The sequence below is a fragment of the Penicillium longicatenatum genome (assembly GCF_028827895.1).
Source record: "Penicillium longicatenatum strain IBT 33135 chromosome Unknown contig_6_segment0_segment0, whole genome shotgun sequence".
NCBI lineage: Eukaryota > Fungi > Ascomycota > Eurotiomycetes > Eurotiales > Aspergillaceae > Penicillium > Penicillium longicatenatum.
In genome coordinates this window covers 2,832,277-2,851,175 of record NW_026643123.1, presented here as the reverse complement: position 1 = coordinate 2,851,175, position 18,899 = coordinate 2,832,277, and the positions used below count along the sequence as shown (strand labels likewise).

Here is an 18,899-nt window from a genome sequence, read left to right as displayed (position 1 = left end):
CCCTAAAACCAACAATGTCTCAAAACGAAGGGCATCTTCGCCCGAAGAAACTCATCTGTAGGTCTCTCACGCACGTCAACTACGCATCCTCTACGACGCAGACCTGAGGCAGTACCACGCGATCCGCGAGGAAACGCTACAAGCTCCAAGCTCCAAGCTAACAATCTCTACAGTCGCACCAGGCGATATATCAGCAACCCCAGAACTTGAAGCAACCGAATCCCCTGCACACGCCGACTCGACCCTCCGCTCGGAAACCTCAACACCTAACTCCATAACCGAAACCGAAATAATCTCCCACCCAGCCCGAGCCCACCAATTCATCACAAACCCGCCCCTCACTGTTTCCCAAATCCACGGCACAAACCCCCTCCACCAATTCCACTCCTGGTTCAAAGATCCCCGCCTCACACCAAGCTCAGCCCCAGAAACCTGTACCCTGGCAACAGCCTCGCTCCCTTCCGGCCGCGTCAGCGCCCGCAGCGTATACCTGAAAGAACTCGACGAGCGCGGCTGGGTGGTCTACAGTAACTGGGGCAGTCGCGAAGGGAAAGGCGGACAGGTCTTCGGAAACGAAGAGGGAGGATCCACGAAGCTCCCCGAGCCATCCGAGGCCGCAGCCTCGCATCTGGGTAATCGGTGGGGCGCGCTAACATTCAGCTGGGCAGCCGTTGAGCGCCAGGTTAGAATCGAGGGACTCTTTGAGCCGCTTAGTCGGGAGGAGAGTGAACTCTATTGGCGGACTCGTGAGCGTGGGAGTCAGATTGGGGGTTGGGCTAGTTGGCAGAGTAAGGTTCTCTGGTCTGCGCAGCCGGGACAGATGGAGGAGCGGCAGCGACGGAAGAGTGTTGCGAAGGTGCAGGAGGCAGAAGCTGGGAGTGAGGCGCTTGTGAATTTGGATCAGACGGATATTGATGATGGGCGGAAGGCGCTTGAGCAGCGTGTTAGGGACATGGAGATCAAATTTGAGGGTGTGAAGGATATTCCGCTGCCGCCTTTTTGGGGCGGCGTGCGTTTGGTGCCGGAGTCTGTGGAGTTCTGGCAGGGGAGGAAGAGTCGGTTGCATGATCGGTTTAGATATGTGAAGGAGGGAGAGGGTCAGTGGCGATTGGAGAGACTTTCGCCTTGATTTAACTCCAGCGTCTGCCAGAAATTGTATACAGTATATATTATTCTAGATCAGAATTATATTATGTTGCGTTCATACAGCTCCTGGTTGTATATAGAAAGTTAGCATGGAGTCCTCCGTAGTTCGTATAGATATGATGTCGCGGCACTATCTTATCAGTCTTGGCATCTAACGTCCTCCCTCGACACGCCAACCAGTACCAGCTCCAGCTGTACATGTACCTCCAGATCCAGCATTAATTCACCCGACTCACTCCAATCCACACTCTCATATATATAGATAAACAGCTTGGAATTCACAACACAATGGTCACCCCGACAAAAACCACGTCCCCCTGGATTCTCCTCGCCCTGGCAAGCGGCGCCTTCGCCGCGTTGAACGGACTCTTCGCGAAACTGTAAGCCAGAAGCACCGGATTGCATTAAACACCGAACCCAAACATGTCCCTGTCAGAATAGATCCATAGACAGATCGAGTCAGCTAATGTGATATAGAACAACCGATACCAACACTACATCTTTCGCGCAATCCCTAGCCCATCTTTTTGGTCTAGACTCCTCGCCTTTCTTGGAGTTGCTTGTTCGAGGTGTAAGTACTTCTCCCAGCTATTCTCATTCGAACCACTTTTTATATCTTTGGCATAATTTGAATATGTACATGGATGCATACTGTGTATAACCAAATAACAACAACTAACCTTGAATAGGCCTGCCTCGGCCTCAACGTCCTCTGCAACATCATAATGTGGGCTCTTTTCACACGCGCCCTAACAGCCGGTCCATCGACGGTGAAGGTATCCATTACTAACACGTCGGCGAACTTCCTTGCTACGGCACTGTTGGGAATGATTATCTTCCGGGAAGCGGTTGGTGGTCTTTGGTGGGTTGGTGCTGCTATGATGGGGGCTGGGTGTATTTTGGTGGGCATGAGAGAGGGAGCTTGATTTGTCCAATTTCTGTATGGTCGATTGTTTGATTAGGTGTTCTGTACATAGGTGTTATGACCGAAGATCAGAAGTAGATGCATCAAGGTTGTTTGGATTTAAATATCTTCGGACTTGTTGTCTGCGTAATTGTGAAACTTAGTGTAGTTGGACTCGAGTATAAAGGATCTCAATAAAGAAAAAGGTAAAGGGTAGAAAGAAAGGTATTAGAGTGACGTAGAGGCACATAATTTATTGCCCAAGGTTATGACATGGGTTTGTGAAAGCAGTAATGAGTTGATATACTTGTTGACTTGGACAAAGTTGTACAAACTTCTCTGCCGCAATTCTAGCTCGTGTATGGATCTCTAGAACTCTTAAGACTTGTACTTACTGTGAAAGGAATCAACCAAAGTAGGTATCTGGTTAAGCAACGATTTACATGAACATCTCTATCATATATCCGGATAACTAGTTGATACAATCCACTCAACGACGAAGCCGTTCTTCTCTATCCTCAAGCTCAACCAACCCATCATCCTCCGTCCCATCCAAGATATCAGCTGACTCCGACAACCCAGCTCGGTCTCGTTCACGTAGCCTTACAGGCCGACGCGGACCAGAGCCCGATACGAATCCAATGACAGTCTGGATCAGACGCCATAACCGGTCGTCCAGTGTCTCTGCGGCGGGGCTATTCAAATGACCACCAAGAGCAGAGAAGTCCGACGAGTTCGTCGCAGCAAGAGCGTGCTCCTCGGCTTCGACCTTGAATTGATACTTCAGGCAGTCCTTGACGGTTACCAGGCCGGCCAGACGGCCGCGGTGCTCGACGATGATCACACGCGGGCCCATCTTCTTGAAGATCTCCATGACGGTCTCGAGTGGCAGACGTGGATGCACGGTGAGAGGAGTGTGGTCGACGAAGCGCGAGAAATCCACGACACCAGCACCAACGGAAGTCTGAATGGCGTCAAAGGTATCGGGGGCGAGGTGACGTCCCGATGCGCGACGCGCGACAGATGCCTCTGCAGCATCTTTGGTGAATACGCATCGAGCGCGTGGGGAGAGGAGGCCCTGGCTTCGGGCACGGTCGATAGCATATCGGAGCTCTGTGCGTCCAATATAGCCGACGAGTGTCTTGCTGCTCCGGTCTTCTACGATTGGGAAGCCTTGGAACTTGTTGTCGCTAAGCAGGTGCTCTGCTTCTCGAACAGGGAAGTCCGATGCCGGGATGAAAAGCGGATCAGTTGTCATGGCGTGTGAGACTGGAACGTTAAAGACGTGTTCTTCCTTATTGTCTAGGAAGGGGAATCCGTTGAACCAGATCATTCGGTCGGCGATACCGCCGTTTCCGAATCGATCACCCACAGCCTTGGTGATACCCACAACGATCATGGTGGGCAGAATGTAGGTAAGGGCTCCTGTTAGTTCGAACATAATGACGGTAACTGAGATGGTAATGTGCATGATTCCACTCAGTGCTGCAGCGGCACCCAGGAAAGCGTAGGTACCTGGTGTGATGCACGGCACGTCCGGGTCGCACGATGCAAAGAACGCTGATTTGGGGAAAGATTCATGCAATGCCTGCACCATGATTCCTATCATTCGCCCGAATGATGCACCGATGGCCATAGATGGGACGAAAATACCGGCAGGAACTTTGCAGCCGTAGGAAACGATAACCAATACCGTGCGTAAAATCGTAGCAATAGCCAATGAAATTACCATTGACCATCGGTTTTGTTCTCTGTAAGGATTTTTAGTATCATGTTTATCCCAAGGTTTGCGGTGTCCTTACTGGCACAGTCCATGGTAGTCGTGCCCACCACCACATTCACGGAAAAGGATCTCCATCATCTCTGTCATGTTGATTTTCAAGAAAATATTGGGATAGCAAAGGATAGCTGTAAGCCCAGCAAGAACTACAGACTCAGCGATGGGGTATTTGCCGAGGTATTTCTTGCGGAATGATGCCATTCGCAGATTCCATTTGATCACGAATGCACCGTATAGACCACCGAAAACACCGATGAAAATGAAGAAGAGCAGTTCAAAAAAGTGCCAGGTGCGATCATATTCAACCTGGAACATGACCAGCTGTCCTGTTCGGAAAGGGTTTAAGGCCTAAGACAAAGTCAGAATTGCATCAAAATACTCATCGGGCAAGAGGAACGTACAGCTAGCACACTTGTTGCCACCAGGGCACAGAAGTAGCTGCGCCAGAGGGTCTTGAGAGGAAAGTAATTGGCAATCTCCTGTTCATATGTTAACAATCTACCTTCCCTTGGGTCTTGGGACCAAACATACCTCTAATGAGAATAGTACACCTCCTATAGGACTGCCAAAGGCCACAGCTACACCAGCCGCAGCCGATGCAGTCAAAATCTCTCTGGTCTTAGATGCACTAGTCTTGTATTTTCCAAAAAACCGCGAAATCACGTTTCCAGTACAGACGGCAAAATGGACACTAGGACCCTCCTTTCCAACGGAGAGACCAGATGCAATAGCCAGCGGTAGAGCAATTGACTTTATGATGAGCGTCCAGGCACCTAGGAAACCCTTCATGACAAATCCAGCAATAATACACTTGATCTCCGAAATGCCAGAGCCAGCGGCGTAAGGGGCAAAGGTCTTAACCAGAATGGCTGCGATAGCGGCAAGCAGTACCTAAATTCGCCATTAGCAAGCCATCTATTTTCAGAAGTACGATTAAAATCATACCGCAAAAAAGAAATAAACCACATAATTAAAAAGCCAGAATCCAGTCCAGGATTCCCATTCCTGGCAGCCTCCTTCGGCGCCCCAGCAGCAAAATTGTTCATTCAGGTAGAATGCCGTAGTACAATGACCCAGCTTGATGTCTGACAACCACTCGGTGATAATATTCAGCAGAGCTGAATTGACACCAATTGCCATACCAACGAGGGTCACCACAAGCCAGGCTTGACCCGCATCATAGGATTCCACCAGCTTGCGTCTCCAGCCGAATACGCCCTCCTGGTCCCAGAATCCCGTGCCGCTCCGTCGCTTAGCTCGTCGACGACTCTGTTCATATACAGCATCCTGGACCCAGTCTATTGTCGTAAAGTCCTCATATCTTTTAATCTCCGTGATTTCCTCAGTGATGGCGGGCGCTTGCGCGTCGGGGGCTGGATTCGAGTCGGCAGTGGACGAAACGGAAACAGAGCGGCCAGACAGCCGGCGCATATCCCGGCGCTCCTCTAGGATCGAGGGCGACCGGGGGTAGGTCGAATTTGGGTGTGTCGAGGTCATAACATCGACCACGGTGATAGGCTCAGCATAGTCGGGCTCGAGCTCAGTCGGTAATGCACTGCCTCCGCGATGAGGGAGATCGCGGGATCGGGGCGACGCAGGTCAAATCTTAAAATCTGACCAGCGCCTAGTATATCGTCATAGGTTCTTTGACGAGATCAAAGAATGGATCAGGGGAATTTGTGCAATTCCAGGGTGGGAACGATGTTGAGGCTAAGGTGTCAAAGGCTCAGTTCCACGCCAAGTAATCGATAACGGAGATCTGCTGAGATAACGCCGCCGCGCACACGCGTTTGACTTTCTTGACATCGCGCGCTGCAAATCATTTCACTCTGGGACTTCGCTGTTCAAGGACACAAGTACTTACTTCTACTCATTGGTTTATTGTCTGCATTTCAATATAACCAGCCATGACTCCAAAGACTGTGGGCGAGCCGGATGAGATCACTGGTCAAAGTGCACTCCCTAGTGAGTGCAATACAGCTGCTTTAAGATCCTGGGCCCTATGACTGACTCTATGACAGTATCTCGTATCAAGAAGATTGTTCAACTTGACGAGGATATTGTACAATGTTCCAACAACGCGACCTTCGTCATCGCTATGGCTACTGTACGCCACAATCGCATCCCATTGCAGAATCTTGAACACAGAACTGATGAAGACTGTAGGAAATGTTTATTCAATATCTTGCTGAGCAAGGCCACAATGTGGTAAAATCAGAACGCAAGCCACGAAAGACCGTCCAATACAAAGACCTAGGTAAGTGGCGAGTTGAGAACTATCTCCAGCGGGATGCTGATGGAACACAATAGCCACGGCTGTGTCACATATCGACAATCTCGAGTTCCTATCCGATGTCATCCCCAAGACTACAACCTACAAGCAATTCAAGGAGAAGAAGGCGAAGGAGGCGTCCGCACCGGGAGAGTTGGAGAAGGGCCAGCGCACATTGAACGGCACCACTCCAGCGGCTAGAGAACAAAATGGCGATACCCCAGTAGAGTCAGCAACACAGCCAGAAGGCTCGAGTCAATCGCCGACTATGCCTCGTACACCCGTGGTGCCTGTGAGTGCGCTGATGGCGGATCGTACAGTCACTTCATCTGCACGCCACGACCCTGATGTTGAAATGAAGGATTAAAGACGCAGGCTATTGGGTTTTTTGCGGTGGACTCAAAATTATCTATTCTTGTTTGGCTTTGCATTGGAGTTTGGTTCTTTTTTTCATGAAATTCTGGCGATTGCTGCTGTTTCGCATTCGGCCCGAGGAGGAATGTATAGGATCTAGGTAGATACCACATGACAACTCACTTAATTTGAATTTCAAGGCGTAAAATCAATTCTTTGAATAAAATCAAGAGTAACTGTAATGTATTCAAACAAAAAAAAGTTACAGTGTATAGTTCGGAGTAATGGGTATAGTCGGTCAAATCCATGTTCACCCGCGCGACCCGCATCAGCCAATGACAGGCCCCGTGATTCCGATCGCTAGCGAAAGCTCTGGCTCCAACTTCGTCCCGGCTTCATCCACTCCTTCCCTACGTTCAAGCAACGCCGCGGTCACACCTCCCCCCTCCAGTGGTCAATTGCCATCACGATGTCACTCTCCTCCGCTTCCAGCACTCTGCTGCGCACTTGCGCCCGCCAGCAGCTGCCCACCACCCGCGCCGCCGTCACCTCCTGCCAGCAGCGGAGGGGAGTTGCGGATGCGAAGGCTTCCTTCGACAGCCCCTTCGTTAACGCCGGAGAGCGTGGCTCGACTTTGAAGATCCCCAACTTCAACAAATACAAGTCCAACTCTTCCCCTCGCTCCAACCAGGTCTTCTCCTACTTCATGGCTGGCACCATGGGTCTGGCCTCCGCCGTCGGTGCCAAGGCCACCGTCCAGGGTAGGTTTTTTCTTTCCTTCTATCGCGCTTTCCGGGGGAACAGGGATGTCTTAAGGGGATAAAGGAAGGAATTGGATCAAACGGATTCATTCCCGGTGGTGGATTGCGTGTGGATTGTGTGGTTCCGAATCCAAAGACTGACTCGTGTGCTTTCGCCCCCTACAGACTTCCTGGTCAACATGTCCGCCTCCGCCGATGTCCTGGCCCAGGCCAAGGTTGAGATTGCTCTTGGTGCCATCCCCGAGGGCAAGAACGTATGTGATATCCCGGCTGATCGCACCCGGTCTCACCCTATCCTAACATGTGTAATAGGTCATCATCAAGTGGCGTGGAAAGCCCGTCTTCGTCCGCCACCGTACCCAGTCTGAGATCGACGAGGCCCGTGAGTCCAAGTGGGAGTCTTTCCGTGATCCCCAGTCCGACGAGGACCGTGTCCAGCGCCCCGAGTGGTTGGTCATGCTTGGTACGTGCAATCCAGTATACCCCGACAACAAACCAAGACCAATAGCTAATTGAATATCCTATAGGTGTCTGCACTCACCTTGGTTGTGTCCCCATTGGCGAGGCTGGTGACTATGGCGGCTGGTTCTGCCCCTGCCACGGCTCCCACTACGATATCTCTGGCCGTATCCGCAAGGGCCCGGCCCCTCTGAACCTGGAGGTTCCCCAATACAGCTTCCCCGAGGATGAGGTTCTCGTCATTGGTTAAGCGATCTGTTACAATAAAAACCCAGAATTGACTCGTTTAGACCGAAGTGGATGGGGAAAGCGAGAGGTCCGTGTATGTGCAGTGATTTGATTTATTTCCTTTTAGACAGAGCGGCCGTGTGTCATTGTCAAGATTAAGAGACCGTGTTTTAATATGGACAAAAATGTGCCTCTTTTACACCCATTTTTCCAAGGCCTGTTCTCGGTCTTGCGGCATTGATCTGCGGGTGTTTCTTTTGGCAGACCCGAGTCTTGCTTTGTTCTCGTGGTCTCCTTGAGTATATACTTGTTTTTTATATCTGCCAGTGTATTGCCTAGTCATGAAATTTCTTTTGTTTCATACTCTCTTCAAGGTTTCGATATTTTCAATTTACTTCTCGTAAGACTGAGCGCAGAGATAGTGTGCAGTACCAAATCCCAGCATGACTTCGCTCAAACTAGTTGCGCTTGAGGTACTTATTAATCCCAGGGGTATTTTCTAAACAAAGAGCCTGGAGTCTACTAAGGTAGTTCCAGAAAAGCATTGAGGTGGTGTCTTCAGTAATAATACACTAGATTTGTTTTGAATCTATCTCGTCTGTACAATGCATGATCGCCAAGGAGAAAGTAGATGACAATGAATAAACGCCCTATATGAAGTCATGCGAAGATGAGAAGGGGCACCTTTAAACATATGTACGTCATGTACAAAATGAACAACGCACTTTACCGAGGTTTCACCAATGCAATCAGAACACTCATCACGACCGCACCAGCTGCGGCGCTCTGCACGGCAGCCACAGTAAGGTCGCGCTGGGTAATAGCAACGCTGCGGTCACTAAGTAGCTCATTTAGAGTCTGTTTCCAATATTCAAGAGAGAGGGGAGAATGGGAGTTTCCAACAAGACGGGAGTAGAGGGATTCAGAGACATTGTCTGAGGGGGAAGTAGCCTCCACCAAAGCCTCATTCTGGGCTTGAGTCTCAACAAGAGCTGCTTCAACACCATCGCTTAGCGAGTCGGCCGCAGCAGCAGTCACAACGGAGTCCTCAACCGGGAAATCAATAACCTTCTCCACCTCCGGAGCGGGGATAGCACCCCCGACAAGAGCAGCTTGGTTAATAGCCTTCTCCTTCTCCAAAGCCTCGACAACCTTATCCTCAAATCCCTTCACCAGCCGGCGCCGGCGCCACGGCTCCACGAGGATCTGGAAGATCAGGAAAAGCAGAACGTTCATTCCCATCAAACCCCATGTTCCCCAGGTAGACATGCGACGGATCTTGTCTGACCATACCTGTTCTTCGTGGTAGCGGGAAAGAATGCTCTTGCTCAGCTGGGCAGCTGCCTCTTCGGCTTCACGTTCAGCTTGCGATAGAGCCTCCTGCGTCTCGGTCTCGGCAACTTCATTGGTATGATCATTGCGGTAGAGAAGGGTGAAACGCTCCAGGTCAGTGGGAGACCAGGCATGCTTGCGCTGGAGGAGCTCATTCACTTCCCGTTGCGAAGTAGACCGGTTATTGATAGCAGCGGTGTAGGCGTCTTTAGCTTCCCGAACTTGTGCGCGAGCAGCGCGAAGGCGATTTTCTATTCAGTGAAAAGCAGTTAGTCTCCTGATCGGTTTTCGTTTTCTCTCCGCGCATGGCGCAATCACTACCGCTACCGCAAGCTTACCTTGGTTCTGGATCTCTTTCTTGAGCGCTTCGATACCCGAATAGCCAGTAAGATCATTCAGCCGCTGTCCAGCTACGAAAACATTGGACTGGAGATTATCCATCATTCCCGTAAACTGCTTTGAGAGCTTTGACCGCCGGCTTTCGAGGTAGGAGGGGAGACCTCCGCTCTTTGCGTCCGAATTTGGCTTTTGCTCTTGCCCTGACTGTTCGTCCCTCTCCCTTTTCTGTTCCTCCTCTAGGTGATCTAGAAGTCCGCGCTCGGTCCCCTTTATCGTGGACTCTTCCACGAGCCGATCGAGCTCCGCTGCAGAAATGTTTGCTGTGCGAGAATTCCCCGCACCCGTCTCCGACGCAAAAGCATCGGATGCATCAGCGTCCTTGGTGGCCTTAGTCTCGCTCTCGGGATCTAGGCCACCCTGCCCCTTATTATTCTCGTTGAACGCATCGTGCGTGCTAGGTTGTTGGCGAAATTGGCATTGTAGACAGGCTGAGAAGGTGCGTAATGTCGGTCTAGCGGGAACAGGACCCGGATATGTTGGGCGGAAATGGAGCCGCGCTGGTCGAGCTGTGGTGCGGAATACTTGTACAGTGGTTCTGAGTGATTGCCGGAAGAGCAATTGCATGGACTGCATGGCCGGGACTGAGGCCATGGGCCAGGAGTGTGGGTTGGGGGTACGACCTAGAGGATTCCGGCAATGGAGGAGTCCGCTCGGAACGGGAATCGGTATGCTTATCAGATGGTTCTGACCGCTTTACCACCCACAGTATACAAAGCTACCGGGCTTGTAGAGGCTTTAACTTTTTGTTCACTGGCATAATATGAGCTGTCTTGCAATGATATTTTAGAGCTGTGCTGTTTGACGTTAGACTTTAGTACTTTGGACATTCTTTGTCACTCTCAATATTCCAAGAAACTTCTATGCAAACAGCCATACAGCTATAACAAATATATCTCCAAATACGACATCATGTCTCCGACTCCCATCTTAGCACTTAACAACCTATTAGATTTTGTCTTTTATACCCCGATAGACTCAATTGATTTATTCTTTGAATCGCACACTCCCATAAAACAGTAATAGTGTTATGAGTTTGCAGCCTCTCTATCCGGAAATATAGTCGGTGCCTACCCAGGGCGACCTCGCTGTTACAGCTACACCGTCCTAACTGGACCTAAAGAATTAAAATTTTGATGAATTTTACGAGTAACAGACCCAGATTTGGATACAGACATTTTGGATTTAGCTCACTTAATCGTGGACAGCAGCTTGTACCAGCATGTACTTTCCATGGCCGACTTGGCATATCATCACCGATCTCCTTCTATTCAATAGAGGAATTCTGGGCAACCCATCGAGATCAGTACAGTTCAAGTACATGGAAGCACCTGGGATGTTCTCTCATGCCACGGTGGAGTTTGTTTTGCAGGTGAAACCTGTTACTAATTACGGCCTGACTAACCTCTTCTACCTGAGATCTTCGCAGTATCGTGGAATTCCAAGTTCGGACTCTTTAGAGGCAAGACCTACTCAAGCCCTACATGAATATAGGTATGCAATTAGCTCCGCATGAGTACATTCGTCTCCAGGGTTACCGGTTTCAAGGTTCCAAGGTTCCTAGGTGTCCAAATGGTCAACATGGATTCCAAGATGGCATCATGCACACATATGCATGTGATGTCGGACACATGCATTACATGGGTATGTCTAACATTGAAACATTTGAGATGAGAAGAACTCCTTCACTTGATTTCATATCAAATCTTCTTTTCTTTCAAGTTAAGTAGATTGTACATCACAAAGCATGGATATGGTGACTGGCCTATACAGGTGTACACCAGCCTAGCTATCCGATCCAATGTATTTAGAATGCTACAGTTGCGATGCTCAATTCTGGGCATACTGTAATAGCCATGTTGCAATTCGGGGTGGAAGGAACCAGTAAAAGACCGGGTAAGTAGCCAAATCTTAATGAAAACAATGATAACAACAAGTCCCAAAACTATAAGAAAAGTATTTCCTTCGTGAACATCATAACGTACCTGGTCCCGAATACGATTACAGGACTCCGTAAGCGCAAACTCATCTGAGAAAAATGATGAAAGATGGGCGATGGCGACACATCTGTTCATTCGTGCCGCTGTCCCTTCCTCTAATCGTGGGTTTGGATCTTGTGATCACCCTGGACGGCCTCAGCATAGGTTGGTGGGGGTCGCGATTCAGCCTGTGGTTGTGCGCTGCTGCCTCCCGCATTTCCACCCTGTTGGTTGTGTTGGGGCTTGTGCTGGGCATTCTGGGGAGCTTGCTGCGCTGGGTCTGTGGTGCCGTAGGATCGCTGGGAGGATTGGCGGGGAGGCTGGTGTGAGACATAGTAGTAGGTCACTTGACCATTTTCAAGATCCCGACGCTGGCTGGAGCCACCGGGGATAGGCTCATAGCCCACATCGTCATAGTCCGGCTCTGGGTACTTGGCGATGATATACCAGGCGTGGATGAGACCGGGGAGGAAGCAGAGTAAGCAGAGGGCGATATTGATGATGGAGTCCGCGGTGCAAATGCCTGCTTTGACCCACACTGGGATTGGACACATAGATTGTCAGTCCACATTATTCTTTCTCTTTTGCTTTTCGACTGGGTCAGTCGCAGAGAGTGGGGGTCTTACCGGCAATAGGCGGGAAGAAGACGGCCAGAACGGCCAAGAATATGTCGGAGCTACACATGGCTCCGGGTAATTATGATCTATCTCTAACAGAACTTTGATGGCGTAAGAGCAGTTGAGATCGAGAGTGAGGAAAAGCTTATTATGCTTTGATGTCGGAAGATCAGTGAATGGTGCAGTTGATTGCAGATGGCAGCCTGGGATCAGATGACGTTGATCACATGACATTCCCACCCATGGTTATGTGGACACCTGAGTTTATTCAGCGATTGGACCACAGTCTACAGTTGGATACATCTTATTTACATACTCGCTCAAGATAATTGAGTTCTCTCTATCCACTCTCCTGTCTGACATGTATTCGCGGTGATCAACTGCAAACCAAGGTTCGGACTCGTCGCATGCGCCAAAGCGGGGTTCCCAGGGTCTACGTATATTCCATGGTACTGGTACTTTATGTCAACAGATGATTGTTTATGTAGTCATGTACCTGTACTTCATCCTCCTCCCAACAGGAAGTGGCTGTCCCTCGCAGAGCTTACGTCGGTCTGCACAGGTCGCATGCATGATGTAAGGTTGTCGGAATCTTAACCACACACGGAAAAAACTCATAGAAAAATTTGCGCGGGAGGAAGAGATAGCGATCGACGGGTTAACGGGTCCCAAGCGAGGCCGACGGTGGAGGAATGCTGGCCACGCCAGGCACAGACGGGACTAGACACGATTAGAACAGGAACTGCGGAGCTCCAGCACCAATCACCAAGTGTTTCAAGACTCCAGTGAGATTCTGCGCCCCAAAGTTGAGACCGAAAAAAAGAAACCCGGATACGGAGTCGGTACAGATAGTAAACAAAGCGATACGCCAGCCCCTTTTTATCACCAGCAAATGGGAACTAGCTTGCCCTCTTCTGGTATAGATGCCCAGTAATTATTGTAAATAGCGAGACGCTGGGGATTGATTTTATTCGACGCTAAACTACAAACGAAGCTCTCGGGACTTTCCCGTTTCATCCAGTTCGTCTCATGCGCCCCCTAGCCAACTCGTTTGGTCCCCCCAGAGAAGCCCAGACCACTCGACACCTCAGTCCTTTTCCTCTTCTCCTCCTCTCCATTGGCCATTCCATTTCCTTCATTTTCGCCATTCGATTCAATTCGATCTAGAGAGCACCTCCGGGGCTCGATTGATCTTTCCTTCTGCGGGTCCACGGCATCGACCGCCCGAAAGCCACTCGTTTACTCTTTCATCTCGCGTTTTTCACTTTCAACTACGCAGCTCGAAGCGCCGTTTGGAGGACCTGGGGTTCATCGTGTTTCATCGCGAATAATTATAACAAAAATCACCGTGCGACCTGATATCAGAAGGAATATGCGACAGTAATTCCCGAGAGGTCTCTGACACATTCCGCGGCATCTTTTTTTCGGGGGGACTTTCGAGGCGTGAGGATTTCTGCCCGACATGACGGGCTGTGTTTCCCTCTCAGGGTCGACTGTCTGTCCCGCTTGGAGTAGCTCCTCGGTTTCGACCAATTCCTCTCAATATGCGGATTTGTGAGTGACTCAGCAGGAGACCAGAGGAATAGAGGGCACAGCTAACGAGAAACCTAGTCCATGGATGGAAAATGTTTCAAATCTCACATCCTTCGACACATCTCTTACAAACTATGTCTCGTCGACATATGTGACAAACAAGTATGTGAAATCCCTAATCAATGGCAGTCGCGAGGATCTAACTAACAGGACGTAGGTTTGTCGACTCTTTAGGGTGCAAAGGTCTGAATGAGAGCGCGTTGAGTGATTACTACGCCCAATATACGATCAGTGTCCTCTGCAGTAGCATCATTCAGAGCTCAATTGATGACTGCGGCTTGACTTCCAGTCAATCGGATCCGGTATGCGCGGATACGTGCGCGCTCATGGCGACTAGCGAGGAGGAAATCATTGTCAACACAGACCTATGCTCGAGTGCTGGAAAGAACTACATGTCGCAAATTCGATCTGACTTCACAATCTGCTCGTCACCTGCAGACTCGCTGACTGGGAGCTGTGTTGAGGGATCCACCAATGAGCCTACCAACTGTGGATTCGCCAACAATACCGTCGGACTTTGCACTTATTGCGACTCAGAGACCGACTCATGTTGCACCAGTGCGAACGCCACCACAGTCTGTAAAGACGTTACTATTCCAACCTCTACCGCATCTCTACAGCCAGTCGTGACAACCAGCTCGGCTGCTGGCGCCGGCGCCGGCAATGGATTGTCCGGCGGCGACATTGCGGGCATTGTGGTAGGTTCCGTTGCAGGAGCGGCCATCTTGATCGCACTTATCGTTTTGCTTTTCTGTTGCCGCCGACGCCGCCGCCGTGGGTCGCAGGGTGATGCTGTCAGTCTCAACCAGCCCAACCCACAAAGGAAAGGTGTTGCGCCGCCCATGCAGCATGTGGATAGCCCGACATCAGCAACGTTCAATATGGTTCCAGGGGGCCGTGTCGCGCGTATGTCTGCGTTGCGTGAAATGCCCAGCTCTTCTCCTGCCCATTCACGTACATCTGGTGCGATGTTCGCAGCTATATACAGCGATACATCGGACTCCGAAGGTATGGGGGCTAGCCCAGGAGCCATGTCTAAGAGAATTCCACCGGTGACCGGAAAGCGTCATGGTTCGCTTTCAAGCAGCTCTGCTCTGGCTGGAATGGATAGTGATAGCTCACCGCGTTCTGGTACTATTGGTCAATACTCTTCTCCTGAAGGAGTGACCAGTGGTCAGTCTGAGCAGTTGTCGTATTTCCGCGACTACTACTCCCAAGATGATATCCATGCTGGTGATCAAGTAGCTGTCCTCTGGGCTTATTCACCGCGGGCGGGTGACGAGTTTGAACTGGATCGGGGTGAGATGCTAAAGGTAATTGGCATCTGGGACGATGGCTGGGCCACGGGTGTGCGTCTTCATGAGCGCGCCGAAGATTTTGATCTCCGTCATCGTGAACAGCGTGACAGTGGTGTTTCCAATGGCTCGCATCGGCGAGGCCCATCACCGACGCCTTCTGGCGAGATCAAGGCTTTTCCCTTGGTCTGCATCTGTCTCCCGCAGCACTGGCACAAGATTATTGATGGCAGTCTGCAAGAGGAAGACGAAGAGTTTTGAGCGATGGGGAACTCTAACCCCTTGTTTCATGCAAACTTAACGTTTTAACGACAGCGTGTGCATCATTCTCTTGCATCGTGCCAGCATTGTGCGATACTGTCGATGCTTTTTACTCAGGCTGGCCGAGTCCCCTCCCCCCTTCCCATTCTCCCATGACCATACTGGTCGTGTTCGATGCTCCGTGGCATGATTGTGTTCCTTTTTTATTCATATTCTATATACCCCCCATTTTATGACGGTCGATCTGCTCGTCTCTTTCCTTCTATTGTCTTCCTATTATCTGTTCGCTTGTGATTTCATCGATTTCTGTGGAATCGGACGCTGGCGCCACAAGCAGGCTCAAACGATGCGAACCTTGATCTCGGGTCGTCTTCTTATGTGCGTATCTGGTTCTCTCGATCTCGATGCGCTAGACGGTGCCGCCTACTCTGGTGGTTTTTATTTTCTGTCTGAGTACATCGGATACACATTTGCACGCATTAATTTATGTACATAATTAGACTTGAATCCCACTTCAAAAGTTGGCCTTTATAAATCAGTACTGGTTCCATAGTCACTGCCAACCCCAAGTGCCGGTTTCTCCACATTCTCGATAGTTCTTATCCGTCGGGGATATCGGGATCGATTTCGCCATTAGGCTTTTACTAATCCAACACGGCATTCCGCGAATTCCATAAGAAATGGCGTCTTCCCCAATTGATGTCTCCGCAAATATTTGATTTTAAAAAGAACTTGAATTCTTCATTCTAGTTACCAAGCCATCATGTCCGCTCCCAAGATCATCCTTTACACCAACCGCCTGTGCCCATGGGCTCACCGCGCCCACATCGCGCTCAAGGAGTCTGGCCTCGACTTCGAGGAGGTCACCATTGATCTTGACACACCCCGCGAACCCTGGTACCTGGAGATCAACCCAGTAAGTCATTTACTATGCTGCTCAGCATTGCTCAAGACTCAATGGCACCTATATGTACCCCGCATAACTGCATGAGAAAATTAACACAAGCTTTCTGTAGCGTGGCCAAGTTCCCACTCTCTCCTACAACGGTACTATCATCAGAGAATCTGGCATCATCGCCCAATTTATCGCCGATGCCCACCCCTCCAACCTTCTGCCTCCGTCCGGCCCAGCCGAGAACGCCCTCTTCCGCGCTCGCCTCTCCTTCTTCGTCGACTCTTTCTTCAGCAAGGTCGTTCCTCACTTCTTCGCTAGTGTGCGCTCTGCCTCTGAGGAAGAGCGTGATGGTCATGCAGAGGCACTGGTTGCCGCTGTTGTGAAGGAGGTTGAGCCTCTTCTTGCGGATACGGATGGCAAGGGACCATTCTTTGGAGGAAACGAGAAGATCACACTGGCTGAGGTTCGTTCTTCACCTAGAGATCCTGTGTTAAACACAGGGTGTTCCTGTTGCATGCGTTTTATCATCGCTGACTAGCTTCGCAGGCCCAATCTGGATCCTTCCAGCTTCGTATAATGGGCTTCACTAAGCCTGAGCATGGACTGGTTAGCAAGAATCTGCCTGGCCTGCTTGAGGCCCAGGCACCACGATTCAAGCGCTGGGCCGAGGCTGCAGCTCAGCAGGAGAGTGTGACCTACATGTTTGATTTGAATGCTGTTGCGAACCGGATGCGGGCTCGGTATGCGCCTAAGAACTGAATAGGTGAATAGGCACCTATTTTATTTATATCCCGCCTAGAATTCTTCAACTGGGTTGAAATCATTGACTGTCGATATGAAATCCAGCTGTTGTCTGAGTTTCATGTATAAAGATAAATATGTATTTTTTCTCCGTGAGGCAATTATTTGTTCATCTGTAACTTGGCCTAGAGTGAGTGGAGGGGCAGTGACGTGTTGGGACTACCTGTTCCATGGTCGAGGGCCCAATTCCAAATATAGCCCACAAGGGGATATAAGATATAGATATATTCTGTGAGGCTGCCCAAGTTCACCGTACTAGTTAGTGTGGATTCCTGTACAGCATAATGTCATGCAGGGCGTTCATGCCCGGTGGTGTGATCTTCGACAACCCTACTGAATGCTGTCGGAGCTACGTGTTGGTAGAGACCGCAAAGCCTCCAGGCTGCCAACAATTCTTATGGATGCCTGATAGACAACTGTTTTTAATTGAAAGATGGCATCCGAGTTTAAAATGACTATCAACACCCACAAAATCCATCTCATTTCATAATTAGTAGTTCAACAACGTGCTTTGTTTATTGCCAAAAAGGGTGCCCCGGAATCACGTGCAGTCGCCCCCCCCACTATCGCAACACCTGGGCAACAACCCCTCCGCCTCATCACCCCCGTCACCCCCCAATTGTCTCGTGAGTTACCCCGTATCCTTGACTTTCTGTGAGTCTGTGCTGGAGTATTACCGCAGAGTGGATCTAGACAGATTCGGAAGAACGGTCTCTTCTCTGATCTTGACAGCTCAGCCGCTGACATCGTGTGCCTACTCTAGCACCCGTCACCTCCCCTTTTTTGTCTTCTCTCATCTTCAGCAATCATGTCGGTACGTATACCTAATAAAATCCACTCGAATTTTGTCTTGTAGTACTAACAATATTGTTGCGCAGCTCGCATCTGGGTACGATGAAACTCGCCAGTGACCCCCCATTTCCCCTCAAAATTAACATTCGCCCCATAGAGTTTCGATCGCCGATGACTGCATCACGGCTTTTAACGACTTCCGTATGAGCCACGGCAAGACCAAGTACATCATCTTCAAGATCTCCGATGACAAGAAGACCGTTGTTATCGACAGCATTGGCAAGGAGCAGGACTACGAGGTCTTCCGCACTGCGCTTGAGAACTGCAAGAATGATGCCGGCAAGCCTATGCCCCGTTACGCTGTCTACGATGTCGAGTACGACCTTGGTAGCGGTGAGGGCAAGCGGTACATTTCTCCCTTTCTGACAGGCCTCTGTCTCTGACAGCTCGCTGACCCTCTGTTCGTGTTTAGGAGCAAGATCATCTTCATCTCCTGGGTCCCCTCCGAAACCCCCACTCTGGTAGGTTGTCTTATCCTTGTCCTATTTGGTCGACATATACCCGAAATAACCGGCTAATCTTTTTGCAGTGGTCCATGATCTACGCCTCCACCCGTGAGAACCTCAAGAACGCCCTCAACATCGCCAGCTCCATTCACGCTGATGACAAGGGCGATATCGAGTGGAAGACTGTCCTGTCCGAGGCCAGCGGTGGCAAGGCTAAATAAATGGCACCGGCTGGGTCCGGGCCATGCGATCGGTAGGGATCCCAGTTGAACCCGGGATGCGCCACGGCACGATCAATCCATAAACTTTTTTTTCTCTGCACAATCCTCGTCATTCTCCTAGTTGCAATGCAAAGACCGTTACGACTTGGCCACTTTTTCTTTGCTTCTTTTATTTGCGGGACATGATTGTCGTTTCTTTTGTTGATCTCTTGAGCGGTTTCTATGGCTGCTGACATGGCGGTTGTTTGAACTAAGTCTGCTGCCTGTGGTATAGAGAGAAGGCGGGTGGCAATGAGCTGAAAATTCG

At 50.2% G+C, this 18,899-nt stretch overlaps 9 protein-coding genes across 9 annotated transcripts; 6 read left to right on the top strand and 3 right to left on the bottom strand.

Annotated features, from left to right (window-relative positions):
• Positions 1–14: 14 nt before the first annotated feature.
• On the top strand, positions 15–2,072 carry N7484_009256 (pyridoxamine-phosphate oxidase PDX3; the record flags this gene model as incomplete). The annotated part of the gene is made up of 5 exons (XM_057119643.1): positions 15–57; positions 102–1,097; positions 1,409–1,526; positions 1,624–1,717; positions 1,836–2,072. 5 exons carry the CDS (start codon positions 15–17, stop codon positions 2,070–2,072), a joined length of 1,488 nt encoding a protein of 495 aa, XP_056969198.1.
• Positions 2,073–2,540: 468 nt separating this feature from the next.
• On the bottom strand, positions 2,541–5,327 carry N7484_009255 (chloride channel protein; the record flags this gene model as incomplete). Its single annotated transcript, XM_057119642.1, has 5 exons — positions 2,541–3,801; positions 3,853–4,178; positions 4,232–4,309; positions 4,362–4,721; positions 4,776–5,327. 5 exons carry the CDS (start codon positions 5,325–5,327, stop codon positions 2,541–2,543), a joined length of 2,577 nt encoding a protein of 858 aa, XP_056969197.1.
• Positions 5,328–5,832: 505 nt separating this feature from the next.
• On the top strand, positions 5,833–6,469 carry N7484_009254 (histone-fold domain-containing protein; the record flags this gene model as incomplete). Its single annotated transcript, XM_057119641.1, has 3 exons — positions 5,833–5,937; positions 5,997–6,087; positions 6,141–6,469. The coding sequence occupies 3 exons, from the start codon at positions 5,833–5,835 to the stop codon at positions 6,467–6,469; spliced, it is 525 nt and encodes a 174-aa protein (XP_056969196.1).
• A 456-nt stretch (positions 6,470–6,925) lies between these two features.
• On the top strand, positions 6,926–7,926 carry rip1 (ubiquinol--cytochrome-c reductase catalytic subunit RIP1; the record flags this gene model as incomplete). The annotated part of the gene is made up of 4 exons (XM_057119640.1): positions 6,926–7,217; positions 7,383–7,471; positions 7,530–7,680; positions 7,745–7,926. The coding sequence occupies 4 exons, from the start codon at positions 6,926–6,928 to the stop codon at positions 7,924–7,926; spliced, it is 714 nt and encodes a 237-aa protein (XP_056969195.1).
• Positions 7,927–8,630: 704 nt separating this feature from the next.
• she9 (putative mitochondrion biogenesis protein (She9)) lies at positions 8,631–10,226 on the bottom strand (the record flags this gene model as incomplete). Its single annotated transcript, XM_057119639.1, has 2 exons — positions 8,631–9,487; positions 9,575–10,226. 2 exons carry the CDS (start codon positions 10,224–10,226, stop codon positions 8,631–8,633), a joined length of 1,509 nt encoding a protein of 502 aa, XP_056969194.1.
• A 1,501-nt stretch (positions 10,227–11,727) lies between these two features.
• Positions 11,728–12,295, bottom strand: N7484_009251 (putative stress response RCI peptide; the record flags this gene model as incomplete). Its single annotated transcript, XM_057119638.1, has 2 exons — positions 11,728–12,149; positions 12,238–12,295. 2 exons carry the CDS (start codon positions 12,293–12,295, stop codon positions 11,728–11,730), a joined length of 480 nt encoding a protein of 159 aa, XP_056969193.1.
• A 1,395-nt stretch (positions 12,296–13,690) lies between these two features.
• N7484_009250 (SH3 domain protein) lies at positions 13,691–15,377 on the top strand (the record flags this gene model as incomplete). The annotated part of the gene is made up of 3 exons (XM_057119637.1): positions 13,691–13,782; positions 13,840–13,923; positions 13,979–15,377. 3 exons carry the CDS (start codon positions 13,691–13,693, stop codon positions 15,375–15,377), a joined length of 1,575 nt encoding a protein of 524 aa, XP_056969192.1.
• A 763-nt stretch (positions 15,378–16,140) lies between these two features.
• On the top strand, positions 16,141–17,031 carry N7484_009249 (glutathione S-transferase family protein; the record flags this gene model as incomplete). Its single annotated transcript, XM_057119636.1, has 3 exons — positions 16,141–16,293; positions 16,394–16,735; positions 16,819–17,031. 3 exons carry the CDS (start codon positions 16,141–16,143, stop codon positions 17,029–17,031), a joined length of 708 nt encoding a protein of 235 aa, XP_056969191.1.
• Positions 17,032–17,881: 850 nt separating this feature from the next.
• N7484_009248 (actin-binding ADF family protein) lies at positions 17,882–18,592 on the top strand (the record flags this gene model as incomplete). Its single annotated transcript, XM_057119635.1, has 5 exons — positions 17,882–17,887; positions 17,952–17,962; positions 18,023–18,271; positions 18,338–18,386; positions 18,455–18,592. The coding sequence occupies 5 exons, from the start codon at positions 17,882–17,884 to the stop codon at positions 18,590–18,592; spliced, it is 453 nt and encodes a 150-aa protein (XP_056969190.1).
• Positions 18,593–18,899: the final 307 nt, after the last annotated feature.